At 52.9% G+C, this 18,641-nt stretch overlaps 2 protein-coding genes across 12 annotated transcripts in view; one reads left to right on the top strand and one right to left on the bottom strand.

The window, feature by feature from the left end:
• ABCB9 (ATP binding cassette subfamily B member 9) overlaps positions 1-18,641 on the top strand; it is a 40,087-nt gene that overhangs the window by 1,216 nt on the left and 20,230 nt on the right. The window contains exons 1-5 of one of the 10 annotated variants that reach the window (XM_067701042.1): positions 4,126-4,256; positions 4,356-4,768; positions 6,523-6,678; positions 9,249-9,330; positions 17,804-18,488. In XM_067701042.1, coding sequence (XP_067557143.1) covers positions 17,888-18,488 — 601 coding nt within the window. In that variant the 5' untranslated portion in view covers positions 4,126-4,256; positions 4,356-4,768; positions 6,523-6,678; positions 9,249-9,330; positions 17,804-17,887. Of the gene's footprint in view, positions 1-1,092; positions 1,305-4,125; positions 4,328-4,355; positions 6,679-9,248; positions 9,331-11,807; positions 12,023-17,803; positions 18,489-18,641 lie in introns of those variants that run through there. The other 9 variants (XM_067701040.1, XM_067701049.1, XM_067701045.1 and 6 more) reach the window with 9 other exon arrangements.
• OGFOD2 (2-oxoglutarate and iron dependent oxygenase domain containing 2) lies at positions 274-3,650 on the bottom strand. 2 transcript variants are annotated; one of them, XM_067701051.1, is made up of 7 exons: positions 3,515-3,650; positions 3,032-3,088; positions 2,176-2,289; positions 1,986-2,085; positions 1,194-1,321; positions 691-945; positions 274-617 (listed from the first exon to the last, which is right to left on the bottom strand). In XM_067701051.1, the coding sequence occupies exons 1-7, from the start codon at positions 3,644-3,646 to the stop codon at positions 354-356; spliced, it is 1,050 nt and encodes a 349-aa protein (XP_067557152.1). In that variant the 5' UTR covers positions 3,647-3,650; the 3' UTR covers positions 274-353. The 2 variants fall into 2 exon arrangements, with proteins under 2 accessions (XP_067557152.1, XP_067557153.1); XM_067701052.1 differs by lacking the exons at positions 1,986-2,085; positions 2,176-2,289; positions 3,515-3,650 and having other exon boundaries at positions 3,032-3,082.

Raw genomic sequence — 18,641 nt, 5'->3', positions numbered from 1 at the left:
ACCCCAAAACACCCTATAGCTGATATCTGATGTGGAAGGCAAACTGTGGTATGATTTATGCTCCAGAGAGAGCCCCGTGGGATGGGGCTGAGGCTGGATGCCATTTCAAACCATCTTGGCCCAGTTCCTTCCTGCTCTGTCCTGCTCCCTCTTCTCCCAAGAGTATCCCCTCCTTAAACCACCTGCACAGGAATCCCTGTCTCAGGCTCTGGTTCTAACAAACCCGGCCTAAGCCAACGTGTCTGCTCAAAGAATGACCCAGAAGCTCGTGTGTCCTTTTGAACCAAGATGTGCTGAGGGCTGCAGGGTGTTTATTTCTGCCCCTCACCCCGCCACACTGGCCCCAGCCAGGCTCAAGTCAGAGCACACACGTCCACCGTGGCGGGCTCCTCGCGGGTGAAGCCGTCGCCGAAGCCCTCATCATCCACCAGGTCGGGCTTGCGGCAGCACATGGGGCAGAGGCGGTTGCGCACAGCAGAGGCACGGAGCCAGACGACCAGGTTCCAACGCTCACCAGTGCCCAGGGGGCGGGCCCCGTGCAGCTGGCCCCCACGGTGCAGGATGCCCTGGCCCACCACGTGCTCTACCTCCAGGGGGTTGGCCAGGGCCGAAGGCGCCTGTGGACAGCGGGGCTTAGGCCTGGGCACTCTCAGTGGCCCCAGCCCTGCCCCACGGGTCACACACACTAACCTGGAAGAGGTCCCCAAAGTAGAGAGCACCCCCCGTGAAGGCCTTGCCCAGGGCCACGTTGAGGGTGAGCTCGGCGTTATCGTAGTGGCAGCCCAGCTCGCGATCCTGGCCTGGCGCGTATTTGACCACAAAGGCGCGGTGGCTGTCCAGCCAGCCCCTGTACTCTGGGTACAGCAGGGCCATCAGCGGCTGCAGGAAGCGCTCCCTCAGTGGCGTCACCAGTGGCTCATCCAGGCCCAGCTCGTGTAGCAGCACCTGGGAGGGGGATCCCAGGGTCAGCGGGGAAACTGGTAGGGCCTCACCCTGCGTCCCTGGGGGAGTCCCTTACTAAGGACACTGTTAAGTGCTTTGCAGACATCAACGTGCTTAACTTAATAATCCTGCTGTGATCTCATTTTACAGATGGGGAAACGGAGGCTTGGAGAATGTCTGCAGTGCTGGGGATACATCTCACCAGACAATGTCCCCACCTCCTCGGGCCCACCGGGTGGAGCCTCACCCACCCCATAGTTGTTCATGGTGTTGGGTCTTCCCTTGGGCATGTCTGACTGCTCGAAGTGGTCCAGCTCCTCCAGCAGGGCCTGGCAGAACGACGCTGTGAACACCGGCAGCCGGTAGATACGCTTCTCCTCTGTGGAGGGAGGGACAGTCGGTTGGCCGGGAGCTCCGGTGTGGGTTTCAACCTACCCATAAACTTTTCACTTCCCCCAGCCTCAGTTTCCTCATCTGTACAATGGGGATGACGTGAGTACTCACCTCTCAGGGCTCTTGTGATGATTAAATGACATAATGTGCAGCAGGGGAGCCCTATTCTTGGGCCCCCCACTCATCCCTGAAGCCTCACCCTGCCCTGAGGTCTAGCCTCCAAATTCAGATGTGCACCCCATCTGGCGAGCCCTCTCCCACAGTTCCAGGTCCTGGCAGGTTCAAGAAACCTCATTCTTGCCCACTCCTTCAGGTCTTGGGATAGGAACGGCTCCCTACCCCCAACCCCACCCCCGTTGCTAGCCCTGGGGCGGGGCCCTCCCCATCCCTTGCTGATTCCTTAGCCCACACTTGTCTCAACTGTCCCTTTGTTAACCTCTTCAGTCACCCCTATTTGAGCGTGTCTGATGCAAGGCACTGAATAACTGTTGGATAAGTGAGTGAATGGATACAGATGCCCTGTTCCTGATGGGTCTGTCCCGCCAGCCCTTCTCAGTCCTGCTGGTTTGATTTTTGGAGGCAGATATGGTGGGTGGAGGGACCTCAGTCTCCCACCCCCAGTGCTGCAAGGTGATGGGCCAAGACCTCACCAGAAACTGTCTCCAGCCGCTGGAGAAGGCCCTGGAGGTCTGCACCTGGCGATGTGCTGTACTCAGCTGCGGCCAGAAACTCGGGGGCCAGAGCCACATGCTGGGGGCAGAGCACACAAGCCGTGGGGCAGACAGCCCTCAGGCCCGGATGCCTCCGCCTCCTTCCAGTAACCTGCCCCCTGCCAGGTACCTGCAGTGAGCTGTAGACATCGGGCCGTGCTGGGTGGTAGGAGCTCGCAATGAGGGCTTTCCTGGTGGCCGACTCCTGCCCCAGCCGCTGCCGCCGCTCCACCTCCTTCTCAAGCTGGGGTTACACAGGGCCTGGGTATGAGGTTGGGGCCTCCCATCCCCCCCCCCCGAGGCCACTGTGCAGATGAGGAAACTGAGGCTCAGGAAGCCCAGGGCATGGCCAGGGCTGGGAGCAAGGTCTCCCTGTGCTCCTGACTCTACCAGGGTAAATGGCAGGTGCTAAGCTGTTAGCTGAAGGGGCATCCTTCCAGAAGGGGGCCCATCCCACTCAGGGCTGCACCAGCCTGAGCCTGGCTGGGATGAGACCCCTCGCTGCTCCTCAACCAGCTGGGCCCACTCAAGGAGGGGAAACAGAGTCCCGGTCAAAGTTTGTGTTCCAGAGGCTGCAGCGGGCTGTCCTGGGAAGCTTCCCGACCCTTGACCCCCGGGTGGGAGACAAGCAGCAGCCACAGAAGTGGCGTGGGGGAGGGTTGAAGAGCCAGGAGCCAGGCGGCCCTGGGCGGGACCTCCACTCCACCTGCTGTGAAACCTTGGGCAAGTGACTCCTCCCCGGAGCCCGAGTATCTCAAGAGGGCAGGAGGCAGACAACTTGGCGTTGCTCCTGCTTTCTCTTTTTTTGCTGCCAGGACCCAGATGCTGTGGTGAGTGAGGACAGGAGGGGGGAAAGGGGAGGTCTAAGGATCTGACACTGGCAGGCCTGAGGCTGGGAGACTCCTCAAACTGCTGATGCACATCTAAAGAGGAAAGGCCAGGCTGGGTGCGGAGGGAGCAATCGAGGGCGGGCGGGGAGTTGTTACCTCTCCCAACAGCTGCTGGAAGTCCTTGGGGCTGACACAGCCTCGGCTGCGCAGGATCTGGGAGCAGAAAGGCCAGTGAGCGCGACGGTGTGACCTTGGGACGTTTAAGTGACTTAAACGTCTCTGAGCCTCAGTTTCTCCTTGAAATGGAGATGATCCGACCTCACAGGATCATTGTAAGGATGGAATGCGATAAGCACGTTGAGCACAGAGCAGGGTTCCCAGCTGCTCTTGGTAATAACACTGACAGAGTACTCTGAGCCAGGCCCTGCCCTGAGCATTTTGCATGTACGTTCATTCATTCATTCCTCACGACAATCTCACTAAAGATACCACTATCCCCATTTAAGGTTGAAAACAATGAGGTACCTAAAGGTTACGTCATTCTTGTTGTCAGATCTGAGCGCACTAAAGGCAAAGCAAACGACCCCTCCGCCACCCCTCCCCGCCCATTTCCCCGCAGAGCCAATAGAGGCCACTCACGGGGCCGTAGTCCTGGCGCAGCTGCTGCTCGCTCCGGAAGCGCACGTGCAGGCCGTAGCGCGCCACGTACAAGTTCTCGGAGCAGAAGCAGGCGCAGCGGCAGAAGCGCCGCGGAGCCGCCGCGGTCCCCATGGTGAGGTGCCGCGCGCGGACCCGCCGGCTTCCGTTGGGGCACTTCCGGATACGCCCCCAGCCGAGGCAGTCTGGAACCAGGGGCCAAGGGTCCGTTCTAAATTCCCAAGTGCGGAAAAGAACGAAGACTCCGCCCCAGAAAACGGCCTGCGGTGCTGGAAGATGCTCCCGGCCGGGTTGGGGCTGGCAGCCTCCGCTGGGAGCACGCGACCTTCTCGTTCCGCTTCAGAGTTTCTGCATCCACGAGGCGGGAATTAATCGTCGACTTTACAGATAGGTGAACTGAGTCACACCTTCACAGGACGTGGAGAAGTAGGGACTCGGAATCTCAAGACCTTCTGCTTAAATGCTGGCTCCCTTTTCTGCTCGGAGGTTTTGAAGAACCAGCGAACGCCACGAGGACAGAGCTCTAGGGTCTGACCTCATTCCCTCCAACTGCTCTCCAGTTTTGTGCGTCTGAGCTTGGGTTTAGCATTTATCCGGGGTCCTTGCCCGGCGCTCCCGTTGCCAACGCCACAGTCTCGGGGTTCGCCGCGGATCGCCCCAGTGAGTGTCCCCACGAAAACGCTCAGTCCGGTGAGACTTCCGGTGGTGCTTCCGACGCCTTCAGGTGTGAATAGGGCGTGGTCGGTCGGTGGCCGCACCCAGCGCAACCAGGTTCAAGTTCTGTACAGCCGCAGTGTAAGCTGAATATGTTTCTGTCTTACAGAGCGTACCCTCCATCCTCGGGGAGACCCATCACAGCACACGCAAGCCATACCTTGGGAACCCCGTCATGGTCCGCCATGCATCCCCAAGACCCCGGTCTGCAAAGCCCCGAGAAGAAGCTTGGGTGTCAATCCTATTGAGCTGGCAGAACTAAGGCGTGCAGCTGGGGAGGAAATCTTGACCCCTGGAAATGACCCCTGTCCCCTGCCTTAGTTACCTCCATGGCTCAGCGTGATGCAGGGATGGGGGGTGGGGAGGAAGACTCTGGGGCTTTAAGACTCTGGCCCTTACCCTAGATCAACAGGTGACTGCAGATGACAGCTGTTGACCGAGGCTCCTCTCTACTGGACCTGAGCTAACACATCTACCACCCACCTTATCTCCTTTCATCCTTACAGCAAACCTTTGAGCTAGGTACTGTTATATCACCGTGTTACAGGCGGGGGAACCTGAGGCCCAGAGAGGTGCAGTGACTTGCCCCCTGTCACTCTCCAGTAAGGGACACGTATGGGGTTTGAACCCAACAGTCTGCTCTCTGAGTTCCCTGTTCAGCACAATAGGAATACTCTGAGTGGTGGGATTTTGAGGGGTGTTGACTTTTCTCTTTGGGCTTGTTGGCATTTCCTTCCCTTCCTTCCTCCCTCCCTCCCTTTCTCTCTCTGTCTCTTTCTTTCTTCTCCATATATATATATATATATATATATATATATATATATATATATATATATATATAAATATTTTGGTCGCACCGTGTGGCTTGCGGGATCTTAGTTCCCCAACCAGGGATCAAGCCCATGCCCCCTGCAGTGGAAGCACCGAGACCTAACCACTGGACCGCCAGGGAATTCCCTTGTTGGCATTTTCTTGATAACTCTGCTTTCCTTTCCCCATGTGTAGACACAGGTTCACGCTCACACACTCACATCCACAGTCACACACACACTCAAACACAGCCTTACATGCTCACACATGCTAACACACATTCACACACAATCACACATGCGCTCACACCCTCACACATACCATCAACACACACCCTCGCTTGAACACACACAACATTCCACATACAGTCACAGTCGCACACTCCTATTCATACACCCAATATCTCACACACATGCACACCCTCACAAAAGTACTCACCCACACTCACATCCCACACACAGTCACACATACACACACACACACACACACAGGCAACAGCCCCTGTTCCTGTCTTCTTCAGGGCTCCACGGCCCACCCCTTGCTCCTGCTGAAGCCCCAGGACCCCAGAAGGAAGATGGGAAACCTCCAGGCCCTGTGATGCAGTGCCAGGCTGTCCTCCCAGCTGTCTCAATCAGCACATTCGGGGGACCAAGGCTCGAGCCAGCAAAGTCTCCCCTCCAGCACCTTGAGGGGCCGGAAGAGGGCCTCTGCTCTCTGGACAGAGCCTGCACAACAGCCTGATTGGTTTTCACACTGGCTGGGCAGGGGCAGCGAGACCCTCCTGTCTGGGAGTGTGGAAGGAGTGCGTGTGAGTGTGTGGAAGTGTGTTTTGAGTGACAGACAAGATCCCTGCCTTCTGAAGCTTTCAGTCGAGTGGGGGAGACAGGAACAAGCAAGGAGACCAGTATGAGATCAGGTTATCCTTGTTCAGTTGTAAGGGCTGGGAAGGCACTAGGCTGGTGAGATGGTGAGTGCCCGGAGGCGGCTGCTTCGGACACGGTGGCCAGGGAAGGCCTCCTGAAGAGTGACATTTCAGCTGAGCTCTAACTGTTGCAGCAAGATCTGCAGGAAAGGGTTCTAGACAGGGAGACTGAAGGGGCAAAGGCCCTGCAGTGGGCTGAGCTTGGCATGCTTGGAGAACAGCAAAAAGCATACAAGAGGGCAAGTCATAGGGAAGGAGGCCAGGTGGTATTGAGACCAAATCATTGGGCTTAGTAGGCCACTGGGAACATTTTGGATTTTACTCTGTTTGCAAAGGGAAGCTGTTTAGTCCTCACAACAAACCCTATGCGGTAGGAACTATCCCCATTTTACAGATGTGGAAAACAAGGTTCAGATGGCTTGAATGACCCACCAAGGTCACACAGCTCATACACGGTGGAGTCTGGAGTGGAACCCAAGTCTGACTCTGCTGGGTTGTTCCTAAAGGCGCAGCCAGGTCTCTCAGTGCCCCCTCCCCTCCTCAGGTGTGAAACCCAGGTCACTGGGCCGCGGAGATCCAGGGGCCTAGCCCAAGCCTCCTGAAGCTACCAGGCTTCCCCAGGGAGGAGAACGACGGTTGAGGACCTGCTTCCCCCCTCAAGGACCCAGCTCCCCAGCCCAGAGCTGTGTGGCCTGAGAAGGTGATTAAAGTTTTACAGCCATCTTGATTGCCCGGTGATAGTGAAGGGCCCTGCTCTCCAGGAAAGGATCCATTTCCCCAGCTCTGCGTTCATCCCACTCCGAAGGGCCTTCCTTCCCCAGGAGGCCCAGGGGAGACCAGCTCCCCAGGCAGCCACTACGCAGGCTGGGCCCCAGCAGCTTCCCCCGCAACACACACACGTGCACACCCCGGCTCCCTGGCTAGTGTTCTCCTTTCACAGTAGTTTTTGCAAGATAACCCTTTCCTGCTCCTCAGTTCAGACTGGCCCTCCCCATGCCCCATCTCTTCCTTGGAAACAGTCCCAGCCCCACCCTGCCCCAGCCTGGGCGTGGTCACCAAAGGGAACAGCAGCCAGAATAGTAGTAGTAAGCGCCGAATCAGTATGCTCGTTGCCAGCACTGACGTCCTTTTGTTGACCTTGTGAGGTATTATTATCCCTATTTTACAGATGAGGAAACCGAGGCTCAGTGAAGTACAGGGGCCTGTCTAGGGTCATAAACCTTGTGAGTGCAGGACCAGAATTAGAACACCCATCCTTTGGACTCCAGAGTGATGTGTGTGTGTGTGTGTGTGTGTGTGTGTGTGTGTGTGTACATGTATGTATATGTATCTATGTATGGTATGTACGTGTATATATATGTATACATGTGTCTATACATATTCTTTTGAATTGACAGCGCACATGCACAAATGGGCACAAATCATAAGTGTACAGTTTGGTGAATTTTCACAAACTAGACAGCACCCGGATCCCAAAACAGAACAACCCAGCCCTGCAGAAGCCCCCATCCATGTCCCTCCCCATCAGTCACTAGCCACCTCCCGAGGGTAGACACTATTCTGACTTCTAAGAGCAAAGATCAGTCTTGCCTGTTCTTGAATTTGATACAAATAAAATCATATGAAAAAAATAATAATAAAAAATAAAATCATGTATTATTTTGTATACCACTTCTTTCACTCAGCATTACGTTCTTTTTTTTTTTTTTAATTGAAGTATAGTTGATTTACAATGTATCAGCTTTTGGTGTTCAGCTATACGTACATATATAATATACATTCTTTTTCATTTGTATGTATGCTTTTTCATACTTTTTTCCTTTATGGTTTATTACAGGATATTGAATCTAGTTCCCTTGTTTATCTCTTTTATATATAGTAGTTTGTATCTGCTAATCCCAAACTCCTACTTTATCCTCCCCAACCCCCAGCATTATGTTCTCTTTTTTTATTTTTTTTTATTTTTTTTCTTTTTTTAAATTAATTAGTTTATTTATTGGCTGTGTTGGGTCTTCATTGCTGCACGTGGGCTTTCTCTATTTGCGGCGAATGGGGGCTACTCTTCATTGATGTGCGCAGGCTTCTCATTGCGGTGGCTTCTCTTGTTGTGGAGCACGGGCTCTATGCGCGCAGGCTTCAATAGTTGTGGCACACGGGCTCTGCAGCATGTGGGATCTTCCCGGACCAGGACTCGAACCCATGTCCCCTGCACTGGCAGGCGGATTCTTAACCACTGCGCCATCGGGGAAGCCCAGGGTTATGTTTTTAAGATTCATCTGTGTCATTATGTATAGCAGTGGCTCATCCCTTTTCGTGGCTGCATAGTATTCCACCTGGTGACCTCTCCACCATTCACTGAGTCATTCTACAGTTGATGGACATTTGCATTGTTTCCGGTTTGGTGATGTCATGAATGAAGCTGCTATGAACAATTTTTATTGTGGTTAAAACATAGATAACATAAAATTGGCCATTTAACCAATTTATTAATAGACTTTATTCTTTAGAACAGTTTTAGGTTCATAGCAAAATGGAGTGGAAAGTACAGAGATGTATCACGTGCTCCCTGCCCCCCTTCCACACAGAGCCTCCCCCACTACAAACATCCCACACCAGATGGTACATTTGTTACAATCGAGTGTTGCATTGATGCATCATTATCACCCAAAGTGCATAGTTCACATTAGGGTTCACTCTTGGAGTTGTATATTCTATGGTTTTTGACAATGTTTAGGGCCATATATCTACCATTACGGTATCATACAGAATAGTTTCACTGCCCTGAAAATCCTCTACTCTCTGCCTGTTCATCCCCCCATCCTCCCTTAACGCCTGGCAACCACTGATCCTTTTACCGTCTGCATAGTTTTATCTTTTCCAGAATATGATATAGTTGGAATCATACAGTGTGTAGCCTTTTCCGATTGGCTTCTCTCCCTTAGTAATATGCATTTATGTTTCTTCCATGTCTTTTTTATGGCTTGGTAATTCATTTAGTCTTAGCACTGAGTAATATTCCATTGTCTGAATTACCATTTTATCCATTCACCTACTGAAGGACATCTTGGTTGCTTCCAAGTTTTGGCAATTATGAATAAAACTGCTATAGACATCTATATGCAGGTTTTTGTGTGGCCATAAGTTTTCAACTCGTTTGGGTAAATACGAAGGAGCATGATTGCTGGATCGTATGGTAGAAGTATGTTTAGTTTCATAAGAAGCCGCCAAACTGTCTTCCAAAGTAACTGTGCTGTTTTGCATTCCCACCAGCAATCAAAGAGAGTTCCTGCTTCTCCACATCTTCGTCAGCATTTGGTGTTGTCAGTGTTTTGGATTTTGGCCATTCTATTAGGTATGTAATAGTACCTCACTGTTGTTTTAATTTGCAATTTTCTAATGACAAATTACGTTGAGCATCTTTTCACGTTTATTTTGCATCTGTATATTTCGTTTGGTGAGGTGTCTGTTCAGGTCTTTTCCCTCTTTTTAAATCAGGTTATTTGCTTTCTTATTGTTGGGCTTTAAGAGTTCTTTGTATATTTTGGATAACAGTCATTTATCAGATATATTTTCTCCCAGTCTGTGGCTTATCTTCTCATTCCCTTGACAATATCTTTCACAGAGTGGAAGTTTTTAACTTTAATGAAGTCTAGCTTATCAATTCTTTCTTTCATGGATCATGCCTTTAGTATTACATCTAAAAACTCATCTCCATGCCCAAGAAAATCTAGATTTTCTCCTAGGTTATCTTGTAGGAGTTTTATAGTTTTGTGTTTTACTTTTAGGTCTATGATCCATCTTGAGTTAACTTCTGTGAAAGGTGTAAGGTCTGTGTCAATATATATATGTATTTTTTGCACGTGTATGTCCAGTTGTTTCAGCACCATTTGTTGCAAAGCACCATTTGCCTTTTCTCCACTGTATTGCCTTTACTCCTTTGTCGGAGATCAGTTGACTATATTTATATGGTTCTATTTCTGGGCTCTCTATTCTGTCCCATTGATCTATTTGTTCTTTTGTCAACACCACACTGTCCTGATTACTGCAGCTTTATATAGTATGTCTTGAAGTCGGGTAGTGTCAGTACACCAAATTTGTTTTGCTCCTTCAATATTGTGTTGGCTATTTTCACACAGCAAAAATGACAGAGCCTGGGGCTTCCCTGGTGGCGCAGTGGTTAAGAGTCCGCCTGCCGATGCAGGGGATACGGGTTCGTGCCCCAGTCCGGGAAGATCCCACATGCCGCGGAGCGGCTGGGCCCGTGAGCCACGGCCGCTGAGCCTACACGTCTGGAGCCTGTGCTCCGCAACGGGAGAGGCCACAACAGTGAGAGGCCCGCGTACCGCAAAAAAAAAAAAAAAAAAAAAAAGACAGAGCCTGGATTTGGCCCCAGACCTGAGTCATTCTAGCTTTTGGATAATCCATCCAAGAGCTTTTCTTCACGTACAATTAATATTTGCTTTCGTTTTTGCACAAACAGTATCACACTTCAGCTTGGTTCTCCCCCTTGTTTTTACTCAGTAGATTTTGGAGGTCATTTCATACCTTTAGGTAACATTTGTGTATGGACAGATACATAGATTTTTTTTCCCCCATGCTACAGCGTATTTTTTGAGCGATGCTCTGTAATTATTTGGCCAGTTCCCTATGGAAGGGTATTTAGGTTATTTCCAGACTTTTGCTACTCCAGTGACTATCTGCAAACTAGTATCTTCACTCCCTCCACAAGTCTATCTATAGAAAAAATTCCTACTGGGTCAGGAAAAAAAAAGTACATTTACAATCCTGCACTTTGCCAAATTCCCCTTGAAGGAGGCTGTCCCATGTGAGAAGCAGAGACTGTTTTACATTCAGAGAGCATTTTTAGCCTCTGACCGGAGGCTGGAGAGATGAGGGTATATCTTGCCTCACCTGCCGCCCCTCTGGGCTTCACCCACTCTCCTCAGCTTTTGGTTCAGTCCACACTGATCCCTTTTCTGCTCCTCAAATGCCAGGTGAGTTCCCACCTCAGAGCCTTCCCACTGGCAGTTCCTTTCACGGAGAATGCTCTCCCCCCAAACCTCTCCATGGCTCCCTCCTTCTCACCTCTCGCCTCTCAGGGAGCCCTTCCCAGCTAAAGAGACCCCATGGCGCTCTCCATTGCCTCACCCAGTTTTACTTCCTTTACAGGAAATAAATCATACTTGGCACCACATGAAATTATGTTATTTACTTGTTGGTTTTCTATCTCCCCCACCCCGCGAAGGATGGGAGTTTTCCGTCTTTTTTCACACCCAGCCCCCAGCACCCAGCACCCAGCCCCCAGCGATCGCTGAGTGCATACGGCTATCTCCCTCTCCCAATCCCCACCGCCCTGGCTCTGTTTGTCTCCGTGAAATGTATTCCCTTCCAACAGGTATAATTTACTTATTCATTACGTGTATCGCCTGACTCCCTCACTAGAATGTCAGCTCCAGAAGGGCAAGGATCTCGTTTTGTTCCCTGTAGCATCGCAAACGCTTAGAATGGTGCACGGCACATAGCAGGTGCCTTTCAACAAATATTGGTTGAATGAAGGAAGGAATGAGGATCCTAACCTCAATCCTCCGAGGCTGGCTGGTAGGCCCTCCGGAGGAAAAGGACGGTTAAAGAGCAGGCGCCCCAGCAGCTGTGGTCACTTTCTTCTGCTCAGAATGGGCCTGAGGTCTCCAGGGGTGGAGCACCGAGCGGAAGGGCCTGGGCCTGCGGATGAGGGCGGGGCTCGTCGCAGGTGGGCGGTGGCTAGCTGTGGTCACGCCCCCACGAAGGCCCCGTCCACCAGGAGGCCCCGCCCTGCCCGTCAGCTGGCCTGTGTACGCGCCCCCCTCTGCTCCGACCTTGCTGCTGCGCAGCAGCCGGGGGCGGGAGGCCCGGAGGAGCAGCGGGAGGAGGGAGAGGCGGGAGGGGTGGAGCGAGCGGGGCGCCGGGCGCTGTCTCCAATGAACCGCGCGGAGCCCGCGCCCCTGAGGACCCCAGCCCGCTGCGCCCCCTCCCCACGGCTCACCTGGTGCCAGGTAAGCTGACAGGTAAGAGTGCGGGGCCCGGGACCCCCGACCCGGGTCTTTCTCAAGTCGAAGTGCCAGACCGGGCACAGGCTGGAGGGACATTTGGCTCTCCCTGCCTCGGGGATGGAGTAGGCATCTCAGTTGAAGGTGGGAGACTTCCTGGCCCCCCCTCCTGGTACCCTAGCACCCGCAGCCGCAGGTCCCAGCCCCCCATCCCTGCAGCATCCTTTCCACGCCGCAGGGAGAATGTTGCTTTTTTTTTTTTTAACCATTCAGGTGCCGCCACCTCTTGGAAAATGGTGAGGGTGCCTTTTGGCGTGGATCCTGGGATGGCTGTTCTCCCCCCAGGATCGGACTGGCGCCTCTTCTGAGGGCTCCCCACACCCTACAGCGTTGCCTGCCCACAGATCCTGAGAGGCTGGCTATGTCAGAAACCTGGGAGCAGGCCTGGACCTGCCGACCTTGGCAAACCCCTTCCCCTCAGTCCCCGCAGCTGGCCAATGGGCTGACCCTTCTCTGCATCCACCCCGGCAGTTAGGCCTGAGGCTTCCCAAGGGCCTCTCCCTTATTTCTAGTTCTTTGTTAAAACAGGGTGCCCCCTCCCCAGACATGACGTTAATTCAGACAGCTTTAAGCTGGTCTGACAGGACTCCCCCCACCCTGGAGTTAGGCTGCCCTCAATTCCCCTGCTTCAGGTGGGCAGGTGACAGGTGACAAGAGGAGGACGGCAGGAAGGCCACAGTGACTCCCCAGTTTGCCTCACCTAGAGCGGTGAGTTATCTGAAACAACTTCCCCAGATGCCAGTGTGGGATGTGCAGGCTCAGCAAGGGTGGGAGTCAGGATGGAATAACGTGGACTCAGCTGAGTCCTGGCCCTGCATCCAGAGACCCCACAATGACACTGTCCCACAGAACCAGCCCCAGTCAGCTGGGTGATGACTGCTTTGGGGTGAAAAGTTCACCCCCAAAGTTGGGGGAGAGCTGAGCTGCGTGGGCCCCCCAGGCCCTTCAGGACCCTTTCTTGGGAGCCCTGAATAGCCTGGGCCCAGAGAATGAAGTGTGGGGTTTCAGCTCTGCCTTTGCCTATTCTCTTCAGGTCATTTGACTTCCCCAAGCCTCTGTTTCCCTATCTGTACAATGGGAATGATAACTGAGAGAACATCCCAGAGTAGTGGTGAGGATTAACTGGGATGGGAGGTGACAGGCACTTAGCACATTGTCAGGCACTTAGTAACACCCCATAAACTGTAGCTGCTGTGGTTATGATAATAATTGCTATTTGTTATCTCCTGGCCGTTCCAGACTTTCCTTTTGTGCACCTGACAGCTGGAGATGCCCCAACCACCATTTCTTCTACTGGGAAGAAAAGCCTTTGACAGGACCTGCAGTGGGGATGTGGTCACTTGCTAATCCTGTGCCATTCCTTAGCTCTTGGGGTCAAGGCGAGTTGACCCTGTCTTCCTGGGCACAGCAGACCCTGGGCAGTGCCTGCTCTGACCTCTGGCCACCACCTTGTCCTTGTCCCTTGGGGCACACACGTCACCCTTGTGCCCACGATTTGCCCTCCTGCTCCACCTGGCCAAGCTCAGTTGCGTCCTCCAGGTCAGGCAGATGGTGTGCTGGGACATGGCTCCAACCAGCCCACTGGCCCCCATCCTCCCCTCCTCCCAGTCTTGGCTGGTGGTCTCGTCCCCTTCACTCTCCTGCTCAGTAACTTTAAAAATAACAGAGTAGTCTGTCCCCACTGAGGGCTGTAACCTGACCCAAGTTGGATTCTGCTCCATCAGAGCCTGGAGTAGAAGGACTCAGCACTTAGGAGCTGGGGACCCCGGTGCTCTTGCTGTTCTGTCCCCAGTTCACGGGGTGACCTTAGACAAGCCTCCCTCCCTCCCTCTCTGGGCCTTAGTTTCCCCATCTGTAAAACGTGGTTCAAATAGTCTGTGATGCTGGAGTGCAAAATTTTCTTTTATTCCAGTGAAGAAGATAAACAGCTGGGGCTCCCATGTGGGTGGTTGTCAAATGACATTACCCGAAGCAGAGGGTGTCGGGAAGGGACTGACCCAGTGACTGGGAGTCGGGATGGGGAGGGCTGGCCAAGCCCCTGGGCTTCTGCCTCCTGTCCCACTTCTGAATCCCAGCTCCTTCCCGGCAGCTAAGGGACTCCTTGTACCCACCAAGAGGTGAGTTGCAGCCAAGGTGGCTGACGGGGCCCAGGCAGCCGGCAGTAGCTTGGCCAGGAGGCCTGGTGAGGCACCCGGCCAAGAGCATCCCTCCCTGGGCTCCAACTCACACTCACCCACTTGCTGGCTCCTCGAGGCCTCTGCATTGCAGCAGATAGAAGCCTGCACTGGCAGCCCAGCCAGGGCTGGGGGTGGAACAAGGGCCTGGGCAGGGGGTGTCTGTTCCCCTGTCCCCACCTTCACTCCCTCCCCTGCCCTTGATCCCAGTCAGCCCTGGCTTCCCTTGGAGAGGCAGCTGCTGACAAAGCAACTGTCTTCTCTAGAACATACTTGAGTCTTCCTAGAAGTGCTGTGGTGACAGCAGGGCCCAGGCTTGGGGACCGTCACGCCCCTGGGTCCCCTCTGCATCTCAGACCCTCCTGAGCATCATTAAAGGTCTTGCCTACCCCTGAGATGCTGTTTTGAAGAATTATGCCTTTGGAGTTGAGAGCACAGATTTTGGAACTCGAAGGCCTTGGTTCACATCCCAGGTGTGCCACTTCCTAGCTGTGTGACCTGAGGCAGGTTACTTAACCTCTCTGTGCCTCAATTTTCTCACCAGAAAATGAGGATGATAATAGAACATACCTCATAGGATTCTTGTGAGGATGAATGCATGTAAATCACTCAGAACAGTGCCAGGTGCACGATAACATCAATAAGTGTCTGCTCTTGTTACTGTTGCTGCTGTCCTTGTCATTGTTGTCACTGTGTGTCATCAGTTCTGCTTCTTAGCTGAGCCCCCTCTGGTATAGACTATTCTCCTTCAGTGAATACTCTCTGTTAGCACTTGCTATATGTATGTATGTGTGTGTGTATATATATATATATATATTTAATTGAAGTATAGTTGATTTACAATGTGTTAGTTTCTGGTGTACAGCAAAGTGATTCAGTTATCCATATATATACATATTCTTTTTCATATTCTTTTCCATTATGGTTTATTACAGGATATTGGATATAGTGCCCTGTGCTATACAGTAGGACCTTGTTGTTTATCTGTTTTATATACAGTAGTTTGTATCTGCTAGTCCCAAACTCCTAATTTATCCCTTCCCCACCCTTTGGTAACCACAAGTCTGTTTTCTATGTCTGTGAGTCTGTTTCTGTTTCGTAAATATTTGTGTCGTATTTTAGATTCCACATATAAGTGATACCATATGGTATTTGTCTTTCTCTTTCTGACTCACTTCACTTAGTATGATAATCTCTAAGTCCATCCACGTTGCTGCAAAGGGCATTATTTCATTCTTTTTTATGGCTGAGTAGTATTCCATTGTGTATATGTACCACGTCTTCTTTACCCATTCCTCTGTTGATGGACATTTAGGTTGCTTCCATGTCTTGGCTGCTGTGAGTAAGGACTTGCTATATTGACAAGCACTTTAGCTTAGCAGTTTAGAGCCCAGCTTTTGGAACCAGACAGCTCTGCGTTCAAATCCCGGCCCTGCTGCTCACCAGCTGTGTGATCTTTGGCAAGTTATTAGCTTCTCTGGGCCTCAGTTTCTCCGTCAGCTAAATGGGGATGATAATAGTGTAAATCTCGTGAAGTTGCTGTGAGGATGACATAAGCAGACACGTACAAAGCACGTGACCCACATAAAGGGCGGGGCTGCTAGGAAGGGCCGTGCCGCCTAACTGTTTGCTTGTAGTAATTGGGCCCCTGCCGTGTGTCAGGCATGTGGTACCGAGATTGTGAGCCAGGTGCTGGGACCCTTCACACACTGGCTCGAGTCCTGGCTGGGGCCTTGGTTGGCTGAGTGATATGGACCATGTGCTTTTGCCTCTGTGTGCCTCAGTTTCTCCAGCTGTAAATGGGAATGTGGAAGCAGCAGCCTCATGGGGTTGTGTGGGGTTTCTGACATTGGTCTGAGCACTGGAGCTGTGGGGGGAGAGGGTCTCTCAGTCTGGCCCCCATTCCCAGTCACTACTCACAGTCACCCTTCCTGTTGCTCTGCACCTCTCCCCTCCGCTGGGGACTCCAGAGCTTTGCCCATTTTGCAGATGGGACAACAAAGACCCCAGGGGAGAGAGGGATGAACCCAAGTCATGAGGTGGCACTCAGGGGCACACCCAATCTGGTCCCAGTCCTGCCCTGGACAAGCCCCACTCCCAAACTCAGGCCCCCAGGCCCACCTCCCTCCGTGTCTCCGCAGCTCCTGGCGTCTCCCAGGCCCTGGTCCAGGCCTGAAGGACCCAACGTGGGACATACCTTAGGCAAAGCAGACATCGCGCTCCAGAAAACCACAAGGGGCTAGGGCTGAGGGCGAGGGGCAACCTGGGCTGGAGGAAAAGATTCTGGAAACTTCCAGGCAGATACAAAAGTCTCTGGGTTGCTCACAGGCCTGCAGACACCCCTTCTTGGTCTAAGAGGGTTCAGGTTTATTTCGGGAGACTGAAGGCCTGATGTGGGGAGGAGGGAAGTGGACAAACGTTTATTAAACATGCACTATATGTGGTAACAATCAGTAGCAATTATTACGGGCTCGGCACTGTGCCCAGACCTGATGTTCACATATTAAACCTCCTGCTAACATTTTACAAAAGAAGAAACAGGTTCAGAGAAATTAATGATTGTAGTAGTAATAGCGGTAGTAGTCATAAGGCAATGACTCTTCATTATATCCTTTGCTGATTTCAGTTTCATCTGCAGAGCCCTGCACATCCCTGCACCCTCACCTCTCTGACCTCATGGGGCCTCTTTGCCTCCCTCAAGCCACACGTTCCTACCTCAGGCTCTGGCGTTGTCTGTTCCACCTGTCCAAAATGCTTTTCCCCCAGATCTCCACGTGGCAGACTCCCTCACCTCTTTCAGTCTTACTCAAGGTTTACCTTCACAGCGAGGTCTTCCCTGGCCCCCTATTTGTTTATTTATTTGTTTATTTGTTTTTGTCTGTGTTGGGTCTTCGTTGCTGCGCGCAGGCTGTCTCCAGTTGCAGTGAGCGGGGGATACTCTTTGTTGCAGTGCGCGGGCTTCTCATTGCGGTGGCTTCTCTTGTTGCGGAGCATGGGCTCTAGGCACGCGGGCTCAGTAGTTGTGGCTCGCAGGCTCTAGAGCACAGGCTCAGTAGTTGTGGCACATGGGCTTAGTTGCTCCGCGGCATGTGGGATCTTCCCGGACCAGGGCTCGAACTCATGTCCCCTGCATTGGCAGGCGGATTCTTAACCACTGCACCACCAGGGAAGCCCTGGCCCACTATTTAAAATTGCCCTCACCGCCCCTCATGGCCCCTCGTTCCTCACACCCCAGCCCTATCTCTTAACATACTGTATCATTTAGTTATTATGTTTATTATCTGTCTCTGACATGAGTGTCTCATCTCCACAAGAGCAGGGATCTTTGTTATTTTTGTTCACTGTTAAATCCCCAGTGCAAAGAACAGAGTCTGGCCCACAGAGGGTGCTCAATACATATTCCTTGAATGAGTGGAGCCGTCACAATACCTCTGTGAAATCAGTATTCTTGTCACTGCCATTTTACAGATGAGGAATCTGAGGCTCAGAGACGTCAGGTGACTTGCCCAAGGTCACACAGCCAGCAAGTAGCACACCTGAACCCCTTGCCCTGTTGCCCCTACAGGTCTGGCCTCGCCCCACAGACAATGGCCTTGCCCCCATGAGCTAGAGCCTGCCCCTCGGTGCCTGCCCACCACCCGCCAGCAGGATGCAGCTGTGGAAGGCAGTGGTAGTGACCCTGGCCTTCATGAGCTTGGACGTCGGCATGACCACGGCCATCTACGTCCTCAGCCACCTGGACCGCAGCCTCCTGGAGGACATCCGGCACTTCAACATCTTTGACTCGGTGCTGGACCTCTGGGCGGCCTGCCTGTACCGCAGCTGCCTGCTGCTGGGGGCCACCATCGGCGTGGCCAAGAACAGCACCCTGGGGCCCCGGCGGCTGCGGGCCTCCTGGACGGTCATCGCCCTTGTGTGCCTCTTCGCGGGCATCTACACCATGGTGAAGCTGCTGCTCTTCTCCGAGGTACGCAAGCCGGTCCGGGACCCGTGGTTCTGGGCCCTCTTTGTGTGGACCTACATCTCACTTGCTGCGTCCTTCCTGCTCTGGTGGCTGCTGTCCACGGTGCAGCCGGACGCCAAGGCCCTCGAGCGGGGGGCAGGGGCCGAGGCCGAGGGACCCCCTGGGGAGGACCGGCCCGCGCCCGAGCAGGCCTCCAGGGCCACGCTGCAGAAGCTGCTGTCCTACACCAAGCCCGACATCGCCTTCCTCGTGGCCGCCTCCTTCTTCCTCATCATGGCAGCACTGGGTAAGTGAGGGCTCTCTTCTTTCCTCTCACATTTTAACATCTTACTTACGTGGTTCAGATATCAAATTGATATGCAAAGGTAAACACTGAGAGTTTCACTCCTAATTCTACTCCTGACTGCCCTGATCCCGGTGCCCAGGGCTAACTCCAGAA

The sequence above is a fragment of the Pseudorca crassidens genome, chromosome 12, assembly GCF_039906515.1.
Source record: "Pseudorca crassidens isolate mPseCra1 chromosome 12, mPseCra1.hap1, whole genome shotgun sequence".
In the NCBI taxonomy this organism is placed as follows: domain Eukaryota; kingdom Metazoa; phylum Chordata; class Mammalia; order Artiodactyla; family Delphinidae; genus Pseudorca; species Pseudorca crassidens.
Note: the sequence above shows the minus strand (reverse complement) of the source record. Positions and strands in the feature narration are given on the sequence as shown.